The 12861-nt window shown below is 38.7% G+C and overlaps 1 protein-coding gene across 2 annotated transcripts in view; it reads left to right on the top strand.

Annotated features, from left to right (window-relative positions):
* The window catches only part of luzp2 (leucine zipper protein 2), a 169849-nt gene that overhangs the window by 107888 nt on the left and 49100 nt on the right, over positions 1-12861 (top strand). Inside the window, exons 2-3 of one of the 2 annotated variants that reach the window (XM_055174604.2) lie at positions 1793-1904; positions 12068-12138. In XM_055174604.2, coding sequence (XP_055030579.1) covers positions 1793-1904; positions 12068-12138 — 183 coding nt within the window. The remainder of the gene's footprint in view (positions 1-1792; positions 1905-12067; positions 12139-12861) is intronic. The other variant, XM_073853524.1, reaches the window with a different exon arrangement.

Here is a 12861-nt window from a genome sequence, read left to right as displayed (position 1 = left end):
GTGTCTGTGTACTTTGAACACAAATTTTAATGTTTAGTGACATAGAATTACAGCACAACTGGGGCCATCACGGTTGTAAAATTTAGCTGGATGATTGATTTTCAAACGAATAATTGTTTTGATCAAGTATGTATACATACAGCTTAAAGGGATAGTTCACCAAAAAAATGAAAATAATGTCACTAATGACTTACCCTCACGCAAAAATGTTTTTCCAAACTTACAGCGTGCGTCTCCCTCAGACTGTAAACGAAGCCCGGGCGCACAAGAAAAAACAACAAAAAAGAAAAACAGCTGCACTGTTAGACTTTTTATTGTATATATGCGATAACTCACTGGCAACGTGTTACTATAACTGCCCCATTACAGTACCATAACTGTACATGTTTTTACAGTATGATGCCTTTACCGCGGTTTCTATTTTACAGTATAATACCCTTACTGTAACCTAGTTTTTAAAAATATATTGCATTAAAGGGGAATCGAACCCGGGTCATAAGTCCGTAACACTATCAAGGTGCCACAGAGTCACTTGATAAAAGTTACTCTAACAAAAAGTTCTATAACAATGTTTTATTCAACTACAGTAGCAGTACTGCTGTTGTTTTACAGCAGTCTACCGCAAATTCAAAACGTACAGTAAATCACTGTAAATTAAATGTTAATACCCATAATGCAATGCATATTACAGTAATGAACTGGAAAATAAAATGATGGTATTTTACTGGGCATTTTGTGGTAAGTACCTGTAGAAATTACATTTAAGTCTAACAGTGTGGGGCGCACCAGATAACACGTCAGCCGTCTTGCGCATGCGCTTCACAACAGACGCGGAAGAGAAGACAATGCATAATAAAGTCGTAGAAGCTCTCAGACTAAATATAAAACATCTTAAACGGTATTCCGAAGATGAACGTAGGTCTTGCGCGTTTGGAGCGACACGAGTCATTGATGACACTATTTCATTTTTGGGAACTATCCCTTTAAGTTTCTTATTTACATACAAAATGTGTATTTCTTTGTAGGCTTTGTAAACAAATGTTGCACATCATTAATGTGGTTAAACTGTAATTCACTCGTTCGGTAAATGACTTAACTTATTCCTGGCCAGCCTTTTTTTGAAAAGTTGCCCGCCAGCATTTTTTGTGATTTTCACAAAAGGCCTTCTAGGGAAAATTTCTTCTAAAAATATATAAACATACAAATATATCAAATGAAAGAACAGACCCTCTGCTTTCAAACAAACAATAAACAGACAAAACCGGGAAAACAAATCGTTTCATCCTATCTTTATTTTTTCTGTGTAAAATTATTAATTGCAGTATTACAGATTACCATAAAAACTAATCATGGACACGTTTTTTTTTCATGCAAATGTTTTCTCTTATTTGATGAGATAACTCATCAATGGCAGGGAATGAGTTAAATGTACTGACTGATCACACTATTGCTTTGAAGTAAGAGACTTAAATGCGCATTTTATTAAATTTCTATATTTGTGTTTTTTATTAAAATGACAATTTGTGATTAAAAAATGTACTGCATGATCACACCAAATATTTGCCATAGGTCTACGTAACAAACAATAGCAGGAAAACTTTGAGAATGTCAAGCCACAAGTTCTTTTTAAAACTTTCCTTTATGACTTCCTGAATGTGTGAGTTTTGCCAATCATCCATCATTCATTCACAATGGCTTTAGATCTTCCGCTCTCCTGTTACAGCAGAATGAACTTGCTAGACATGCCATATATTTAAAGTGTTCATCTTTTTATTTCTTTCCCTTTCTGTAGCTATGAGGGCCTTGAAAAGAAGCTGAGGGAGGTTTTTACAGAGAGGACGGGAATTTTACGACAACTTTCTAAAACATCAAAAGAACTGGACAGCATCAAGGGTAACCTGCAGGTAGGACTCGTTCCTCCCCCACATGTGTGATATAAAGTTTGTTGCTTAAACTTTTAAATGAAAGTGCCTCTTTGTTACATAACTTAATGCCTGCAGGATAGCAGATTTTTGCAGTTTCTGTAAGGACACAAGCATTAGAGGTGTCAAGTCTAACACTTTGTAGGCACTCTGAGCTGTTGCACCTGTAATGTATTTATACTGTATGGTGTCACTTGTACTCTGATCTTTTTTACTCTTATTATGTCTTGCTTTTATATTCTGTTGACCTCTTTATGATTCAGATGTAAGTGATTTTTGTATATTGAACTTATTTTGAAGGTTTTTATGTTACAGTTTTGTGTGTTTGTGTATATATTTTAGTCAGACTTCAATTCTGACAAAAAAAATCCTAGGGACATTTTTGAATTTACATGAATAATAAAAAAAATGGAAAAGCAAGCAAAAATACTTTAAGTTTTGATGACTCAAATGCATTTTTATGGCTCAGCTCACATCAATTCGAGAAACACTATAAAAAAGTTACTAAACTCCTGAACTCTTACAAACATGATGTAGGAAGTTTTTGTCTTTTAAGCAGTGTTGGGCGTAACGCATTACAAGTAACGTGCATTACGTACTTATATTACTTTTCTAAAGTAACGAGTAAAGTAACAAATTACTTTATAAATGTACAAATTCATATTTGAGTTACTTTTTTAAAAAGTAATGCGAGTTACTTTTTTAAAAAGTAATGCGATTTACTTTTCAGTTTAATTAATTTGTTTTATAAAAATAGTATACTTAATTTAATTGAATGTATTAATGTAGAATTACGCACTCTATGCGTGCGTGTCTGAGCAGGAACAGTTTGACTTAGAAACGGAGAAGGAAGGCCACAGCTTGACATTTTAGCGATGGAAATATGCAATTTCTGAATACAGAACTTCTCAGTCATAAAAAACACATTCAGGGCCTGAAATAGATAAAGTTGTTATTTTACAAGAATATGGTTTTATTTAACGAGAATAAAGTCGTTATTCAACGAAAATAAAGTCGTTATTCAACGAAAATGAAGTCGTTATATTTCGAGAATAAAGTTGTTATTTAACAAGAAAAAAGTTGTTATTTAACAAGAATAAAGTCGTTATTAAACAAGAGTAAAGTCGTTATTTAACTAGAATAAAGTCATTATTTAACAAAAATAAAGTCGTTATTCAATGAAAATAAAGTCGTTATATTTCGAGAATAAAGTTGTTATTTAACGAGAAAAAAGTCATTATTTAACAAGAGTAAAGTCGATATTTAACTAGAATAAAGTTGTTATATTTCGAGAATAAAGTTGTTATTTAACGATAATAAAGTCATATTTTGAGAATTAAGGCGTAATTTAACGAGAATAAAGTCATATTTCGAGAATAAAGTCGTTATTTAACAAGAATAAAGTCATATTTTGAGAATAAAGTTGTAATATAACGAGAATCAAGTTGTAATATTTTGATAATATTGTCATATTTTTACATTAATGTGTTTGGAGTGATATAAACATGCAGATTTGCAAAGCAGATACCAAATTATACCTGTCTTATTAATATAACAATATGAAGCTCAAGAAAGGCAATTTAAGGATCTCCCTCATATAAAAGGCAATATTATTATGATGCACACCTTAATAAAACAGGGATGCAATGAACAGAATATCGTGATGAATAAAGGTAGGGTTAATTGGGTAGGGTAAACTATACACACACGGAGGGCGCACCTAAATGAAAGTGAACAGGTGATGGGGGATATTAATTGTATGGCCGAGGGAGGAATGGAAAGACTCTGCGGCTTAACAATTGAGATAAATGCAATGAGTAGGCTACTCATTACTCATTACTATAGAAAGTAATCAGTAAAGTAACGCATTACTTTATAAATGTACACATTAATATTTGAGTTACTTTTTTAAAAAAGTAATGCGAGTTACTTTTCAGTTTAATTCATTTGTTTTATAAAAATAGTATACTGAATTAAACTGAATGTATCAATGTAGAATTACCCTATGGGTGCATGCCTGAGCGGGAACAGTTTGACTCAGAAACGGAGACGGGAGGCCACAGCTTGACATTTTAGCGATGGAAATATGCAATTTCTGAATGCAGAACTTCTTAGTCATAAAAACACGTTCAGTCGTTATTTAACGAAAAAAAGTTGTTATATTTCGAGAATAAAGTCGTTATTTAACAAGAATAAAGTCGTTATTTTCTGGAAAATCTGGAAATTCCGATTTTTAACAGCGTTTCAAAACAAATTCTCAAATTTCAAAGAAGCGTCAAACATTTTTCACTGGCAAACTGTAATTACAGTAATTCTGACATGATGTGAACGCAGCATAAAATCAGCACACAGAGCCCGTAATAGTAATCTTTAAAATGACAGTTTAACCAGTAATAATACAGGCACCTATAAAAACAAAGCTGAATGAGAACCGCTGGCATGCAAACCTGTAAAGCAATGCTGGCACATATGGAGACTGATTAGCCACAGAAAGAATGCATTATTCCAGGCAAATCCATTTTAGGCTTCTGGCAACTGAGCCAGTCAATCAAATACTTGATTGCCTCGTCCAATGGCAGTCAACCAGGCACCAATCCCTGGAAAAAAGCATACGCTTGAAGTGCATTAAAGCTAATTCATGGAACGATTTATTGTGCTGCTCAAGTGTTGGGAGCGTTAATGGATGAGGACAAAACAGCATAAATAAAACTGACAGAAATGGTCTGGAGTTAATATGTTGTGCTTTTTGTTTTAAGAAAAATGTCACTAAATTGGATCATTGCATATTTGATTCAGCTTTGTCTTTAAATGATCAACTTCATTGAAATTCTAAGAGTCACTCTGTGAATCTGTAAACCACTTTTCTCCTGCGATTCCAGCATGAGAATCCATAGTAATGGGCAAGTAAGTTTAATGGGTCTGTCAAGACCTGATGTGGTGGCTCCACTCGGCATGCGAGCATAGCAGAATCTCAGGGGCTTCGCTGCTGGATTGGGCCTGTGCCAACCTGCAAGATCCCTCGAGTTGAAATTAAAGATCTCTGGTGGTTTATCATGAAACCACGATCAACCGTACAACCAACCTTTTTAATGTGATCAATTATGTATGTGTGACCAATTAACCTTTTTGTAGAGCAGACTTACTGTTCATGCTGTTTATTTTTATAATGAGATCTCCCCAGAGTGCTGCTCATCACCATTAAACTTCTCCTGATGGAGCCTGTAGTCTTGGCAGAGACATTCGTGTTTGTGACGGGCAGATTTCTGCCAGCTTGGCCCAAACAGATACTGCAATGCCAATCTCAATACAACTCAACAGCTGCACAGATGGTCTTTCAGTGACAAAGCTTTGCTGCTGTTATTCACTGGAAACACAGAAGGGTCAACAAAGTGGGGCTGAGACAGAGCAACTGTGATGGCTAATGCATGTCATGACAGAGAGGTTTAGTGATGCTGTTTCTGGTGTTTTTGTCCCCATGGTCAGTGTTGAGTAAAAATACCTGAGCAGCATTATGAGAAATTACTCAACTAAAATTAGGGCAGCATGATTAGGACAAAAATCATAATTGTTGATTTTTCACTTTGGTATTGTAGTTGCGATTATTATTGACGGTTAATAGATTTTAAAAGAAGTTTTGAAATGTCTTATAACTTTTTGGCCTCGTACACACTGCAAACTTTCGGAACTGACAACCACATTTAAATGGGGGAGTGAATCCCCTAAATGTTCGTTTCACGTCTGTACGGAACAAGATTCACTCCTGAAAATGTGATAATTGACACAGAGATAACCATAACAATGTTCTGCCGTCTCGCATGCTTATCACTCATAGCTTTGACCAAAATCATTTAACAGCCTTATGTTTTGCAATAAACCTCCATCTTGGCGTTGTGTATTGCACGCATTTGTAAGGCTGCTCCACAGCGTGGTCTTGTAGTGTTGCCAAGTCCTCGTCTTTTTTGTACTCGCGCTTAATCTTTTATGGCTTTTGGCTTATAAAGCGATCAAGTTTTTGGTGTTATTAAAGTGTAAACATGCCGGTACGAATATTTAGATTTTTGAGGTAAAGCATTTGGATTTATTTTGGTTTATTATTGGATTTTTATTGTTCTCTGTTTTTTCGTGCAAGATCTGGCAACACTAGTCAGCAAACGCTCGTCATTTTTTGCACCGCGCATACAGAAGACTTTTCCTCCTTCTAGGCATTTATTTTTTCAAAAGAGACACTTGTCATGTCCATGTTGCTCGTTTAAACACTTTATTAACTACTAGTTGTTCAGTTCGGTTATGTACACACTATGTAGAGTTTCTGTAAATGCGGTTGTCACTACCTGCATTTTGCGGGAGTTAATGCGGTTGTACAATGCTGTTGTCAGTCCCGTAAATTACTGAACTGTATGTGTACAAAACAGGATTAAGCAATAAAAGGTGAAGTGAGAACCATATTAATATGCACTGAAAAAAATGATTTATTGAATTTAATCAATTTTTTTAAGGTAAGTGGTTGCAATCAATTTATTTAAGCTACATTTAAACAAAAGTTTTATATTGTACTAATCTTTTTTGTTTAAATGTAGCTTAAATAAATTGATTGCAACCACTTACCTAAAAAAGTGATTAAATTCAATGAATCATTTTTTTCAGTGTGCAGTGTATGGGATCTTTAAACATTCAAAACATTCATATAATGTAAATCATAAATAATAATGGGAGTTATGTTGTTAGTAAAAAATCCAAACATTACACTTTAATAAAAAATTATACTTTTTGGTTAATTTTAAATCTTTTTTGGGGTATCTGATACAAAAATAATTACAAAATATTATCTCTTCTTGAAAGTTATGTTAATTTGTCAAATGAGAAAAAAGACCTCTCTGTCCACAATGTAAATAGCATTCCCTTGGTGATCTGGGGTTTGTCTGTTTCCCCAACTTTTCCATTAACCTTGAAATTACATTTAAATAAGTTTAAGTCTTAGGCTTGTACAACTCTTTTAAAATGTATTGTGAAATTGCCATCACCTAGTAATCAATGCTGGTAATAATGTAATCCATAAAAAACTAATTAATTGATGTTTGTATATTTGATTAGAATCCTTTGGCAAACTGAACGCAAAATCGTGATTACATGTAATCTGTTATTATTACTAAAACATTATTTTTTACACTTCTATATGATTGAATTAGTTGGCATAATTAATCAATATAGCATCTCACTTCATCAGTATGCAGAACTTTGTTTGTCATTTGAACCAAATTGCTGAAATTCAATTAGGACCATGCTAGACTGCATAGAGAGCATCACTAGCATGCAACCAAATCATCCGTTTGTAATGGGATTGATGGCTCAATTGTATTGGAAAGCCTTCATGTAAACACCTTAATGTCACAGTTCTCTTAACTAAATGATGACAAAGGCAGGGATTACAGAAACTTACAGGACTTTAATGACGATGGACAGCATAACACGATGACAAGGGTACATACAGACGAGATCAGACAATGGACAGGCACATGAGGGCAAACTATAAAGGGTGAGTGATAATGACAGACAGCTGTAACTAATGATGAGTGATTAACTAACACAGGTGAGACTAATTAAAGGTAACTAACACAAAGAGCAATGATGAACAATGATAATGAACTAAACAGAACCAAAACCCTGATAGTACGCCCCCTCCCGGTAGGCGCGACCTCGCGCCGTAGATAAACAACAAAAGGGGCGAGTGGGAGGGAGCAACAAACAAAAAAGAAAGTGTCCAAAAAAAAAAACTGTGATGAAAGGTGAGGGAAGGTCTAGAGCAGGACCCAAAGACCAGACGAGACGAAGCCCCAGGGTGGAGACGCTGGCGGAGGGCGCCAGGGTGATGGAAGTCCTACTCCCACCCTGGGGACAGACGACAGCGTGGACAACGGAGGGAGGATCCAGGGCGGGGCCACGCGAGCGGAGAACCCGGGGGAAGCCGAGGATCCGGAGGGACGGGGCGGAGCTGGTGGGTCTCCCGACCGAGACGCAGGAGGATTCCGGAGCCACAAGGCGGAGCCAGAGCTAGGGAGTCCCGTGGTGATGTCTTCGGGAAGGAGGAGCCCAGCGAGCCGGAAGGGTGGAGTGAGAGACACACAGGGGAATGAGGAAAACCCGGAGGTGAGGGCAGGACGACGACTGACCAGGGGCGGAACCAGAGGGGTGACCGAAGCCTGGTGACGTCGTAGTGGGGACGGGAGCTGACGGAGAGGAGGGAGGAGAGACCCGAAGCGAGGCCGCTGGTCCGACGAGCCGAGGCGACCTCTAGGTCTCAGGGAGCGGGGGAGGAGAACTGGAGAAACCCCCGAGACAGTGGGCAGAGAGGCACACCTCGGCTCCGACGAACCAGCGGCGGTGACGCGCTGAGGATGAGCTGAGGTGTGATGCTTTGTCCGCTGACGTAGCTTCGGATTGGCTGGTTTGGGAAATCCAAAAGGGAAACCGGACGGGACCGGCAGCGCTGACCAACAGCGACTTACGAGGGGCGGGCTGGACGGAACCAGTGGTGACGATGAGGGGTGGGAAATGTCCAAAGCACAATCCGAGCAGATGTTAGAAACCCCAGGGACCGTTATTGGCTCCCCCTCAGCGGCGGGGAGATGGACGTCCTCCCTGACGTCATTTGCAGCTCCCGCGGCGGCACCCCGGAAACTCTGGTCACGCAACCTGGTCAGGGGGAACATCCGGGGTTTCGGCGACGCTGGGCTCCGAGGGAAGCTCTGGCTTGCAGGTCGCACTGCCGGGTTCTCCACCTGCGGTGGGCAGGAGTTCCGGGTAGGGTAAGATCCGTCTGGTCTCTGGGGGTGGCGATGGTCCGTTGGACCGTCCGAAGTGATCGGACGGTCTCCCTGCTCCAAACCGAGTTATTGTTTAAAGTAAAAATCCATAAATAAAGCTAACAACGAAACTGATTATCCGGAAAACAAAAAACTCTAATTTGAAACACGGAGGGGAACACTAACACGCCACAAACGTTTGGTCTGATCTTCTGTCACAGTTCTCTAAACTAAAAGATGACAAAGGCAGGGATTACAGAAACTTACAGGACTTTAATGACGATGGACAGCATAACACGATGACAAGGGTACATACAGACGAGATCAGACAATGGACAGGCACATGAGGGCAAACTATAAAGGGTGAGTGATAATGACAGACAGCTGTAACTAATGATGAGTGATTAACTAACACAGGTGAGACTAATTAAAGGTAACTAACACAAAGAGCAATGATGAACAATGATAATGAACTAAACAGAACCAAAACCCTGATACTTAATCAATACGATTGAGGTTGATCGGATGCAAATTTCGATCATATTGAAAGGGGTGCTGTACTTCGTTCTGTTATCCGATCAGCAGGAGAAAAGTACACATGTAAACGCGTGAACCGTATAAGTTTGGTATTTTACACTCAAAGCCCTGTTTTCAGATAGTTTAAGATGAAATAGAACAGTTTTGAATGAAATGTGGACATATGATGCTGGCCGAAAATTTTCGGGTGTTTGTTGTATCAGTCCCCACCTCTACAATGGCTGCATGGGTGCACTGGAACAGTCCTTCCTAGAGTGCATTGAACTTTCGTTTACAAAAAAGTGAAACTCACCAAGTGGTCAGGGGTGTTCACTGAAATGCTCACACAAAAATTGCTGCAAAAGATGCTTTCCAACAGGTTTTATCGTAGTTTTTGTCGAACTCCATTGACTTGTATTAGATGTGCTGTGAGGTACGATATTACTACGCCGCCGGGAACGCTGTTTGTATTCTTGCAATTGGCAAAGGTGGATTATCGCCACCAACTGGGCTGGAGTGTCTATTATTCAAGCTCTCAGCGGAAGAATGTACGGGTGTGAGGTGTTTGGAAAAATAGGTCCACAAGTTTACTACGAATGCTAAAACAGCTGTTGGAAAGCATCTTTTGCAGCAATTTTTGTGTGAGCATATCAGTGAACACCCCTGACCACTCGGTAAGTTTCACGTCTTTGTAAACGAAAGTTTAATGCATTTTAGGAAGGATTGTTCCAGTGCACATATGCAGCCATTGTGGGGGTGAGGGGGTGATACAACAGAAACCGAAAATTTTCGGGCCAGCATCATATGTCCAAATTTCAGTCAAAACAGTTCTATTTCATCATAAACAATCTGAAAACAGGGCTTTGAGTGTAAAATACCGAACTTGTCCTTTAAAAACTTGTCATTGGTAGGGAAGCTTGCTCAATGGTTCTCAATGGTGGGGAAAGAGTTAAGAACAACTTTCTCCAACTCAGCTTTAACTTTGTACATTTATCCAGTTAAAAAGCGTGAACTCGATGAGAGATGCGGTGCACAGCGTGGCGTTGCCAAGTCCTCTCCTTTTTCAAATTCAGATTTGGACTAATGTTCAAACGGTTTCCACAAGTTAGTTATTGACATTTGGGCTGTGAATAGTCATTGGGATGCTTTTGGGCTAGTTTGGGCTAGTTTTGTTTTTCGTTGGGGTGATTTTGATACGCGAATCTGGCAACCCAGGCTGTGCTCTTGCACAGATGTTTGGTTTGGATTATGTAGAACAGGGATGGGCAACTTTGGTCCTGGAGGGCCGGTGCCCTGCAGAGTTTAGCTCCAACTTGCCTCAGCACACCTGCCTAAAAGTTTCTAGTTTGCCTAGTGAGACATTAATTGGCTGCTTCAGGTGTGTTTAATTATGGTTGGAGCTAAACTCTGCAGGACACCGGCCCTCCAAGACCGAAGTTGCCCATCCCTGATGTAGAATGTACATTAAAACCAACATCTTAATCAGATTGCAATGTTTAGGGTGCATGTAAACTGTAGTGTCGTAATGTTCAATCGGATTAAATGTATTCAAATTGACATCTATCACACTGTGCCTCTGTCGGCCAATAATCGCATTAAAATATATTAATCTTATAAAAGATTAGAAAAAAACTAATCAGAAATGTCTGTTAAACAGCATAGCATCACTTTAGTATGTGATATTCTTTCCCCTGCTGACAGTAAGAAACTCATAGATATGTTTGTCACATCCAGACCTGACTACTGCAGTAGTATTTTGGCCGGTTTACCAGAGATCTTTTTCCAACACTTATAAGGGTTCAAAATATAGCTGCAAGACTGCTGACTTATGCTAAATTAAAGAATCTGTTTAAGCCCCCCCTGGATACCTGTGAATTGATTTGAAGAGCCTCTTAAATATTTTAAATGTCTTGATTGGGCTTACCCTACATACCTTAGCTTTACGACAACTAAATACACTCCTGTATATCATCCACCACTTGGAGCTTACTAGTGGTCCCTTAAGCATACTGTAACAAGAAAGTGTTGTGTGCAATTTTGGTCTCAAACTGTTAAACTCTCTTCTTGATAACCCATGAGCAGCTCATTCAATTAGTCCTGCTTTATTTTTGCCTTTATTTTCTACTGTATCTGAAAGTACATTATGAATTTTCTGTAAGGCAACGTGTAAACACTGTTTAAAAATGTGCTATATAAATAAATGTAGTTACTTGCCATGCTATAGCTAGGAATTATGTGTATTGCTCCAAACCCTTTATATCAATACCTCTTTGTTTTTCTCCCTTATTAATCTTAATCTCCCTTATCTCCTCCTTAACAGCTAGAGTACATTACTGCCCTGCCCATGACTGCCTATTGCATAAGTGAAAATCACATATCTGATTTATTACATTCTATAACCGTTATAATGAGGAATCATAATCCACATAAATATTACAATTCTTTGACATAAATGTGAAGTATAGCTGTAGCATAAATCTGCATGAGAAAATGTAAATATCCATCTCCTTTCCCTTCATGGTTTTACATTCCATTATTGATGTTTATAAGTATGCTGATTGAAGAAAATGGAAATGAGGCTATAATAAGAATTAGTGAGATTTCTTCTCGATGATGTTTCTCGGTGGAGGAAAACAGATGCTTTTGACCTGCCCCATAAAACAGCACATTTTAATACGTTTTAGGCTTATTGAAATAAATCAGCAATACAGAATGTGGTCTTTACACGTGAGGTGTCTGACCGTATCTGTCATGTCAAAACCAACTCAACACACAACGAAATTATATTACAACGTGTACTTTCCCACCCTTTCTGTTCTTTCTCGATAGACTCTAAAGAATGATGATGCTGTTCCCAAGAAGGATGTGCAGAGAATCTTGGAGCTCAGTCACAAGCAAAGGTAAGCAAATAATTTTCACATTGTGCAATCCCTCCAGCTCCTCCCATTGGGTTAGTACTGTTGTCCTCGAGCCATTGATCATTGTATGATGCATTTAGTATTAAAGTGGTAACTAAGAAAATGAACATCATCAGGTTGGGGGGGGGTGCGGTTGTGACCAAATGGCTAGACAATCAGGCTTGTAACCTGCTTTGAGTCCATTGACTGTAAAAAAATATGGACGTAGTGTCTGTGACGTCACCCCATTGGTTTGTGAAGATTGTTTTTGAAACCTAAAGTAGCCGTTTGCCTGCAGTTGCCATCTTGGCCGGGTGTCACCGTGAATCACTACACTCTAAAAACAAACGGTGCTATATAGCACCAAAAGTGGTTCTTTGCTCGTAATCATAGAAGAACTGTTTTTAGTGCCATATAGCACCGGTGAAGCACCTGTAAAGCACCTGTGTAGAACCAAATAGGGGCCATATAGCACCACATATGGTTCTACATAGCACTATATGGTTCTACACAGGTGCTTCACTGGTGCTTCACCGGTGCTACATGGCACTAAAAACAGTTCTTCTATGATTACGAGCAAAGAACCACTTTTGGTGCTATATAGCACCGTTTGTTTTTAGAGTGTAGTGGATAACCGAAAATGGGTAAAGAGGCGGGACATGGGTGAAGCTGAGGTGGCTTGTTGCTCAAACCACGCCCGCCTTTCTCGATTCTCGTGACAGCAGT

The sequence above is a fragment of the Misgurnus anguillicaudatus genome, chromosome 15 (assembly GCF_027580225.2).
Source record: "Misgurnus anguillicaudatus chromosome 15, ASM2758022v2, whole genome shotgun sequence".
Lineage (NCBI taxonomy): Eukaryota > Metazoa > Chordata > Actinopteri > Cypriniformes > Cobitidae > Misgurnus > Misgurnus anguillicaudatus.
Note: the sequence above shows the minus strand (reverse complement) of the source record. Positions and strands in the feature narration are given on the sequence as shown.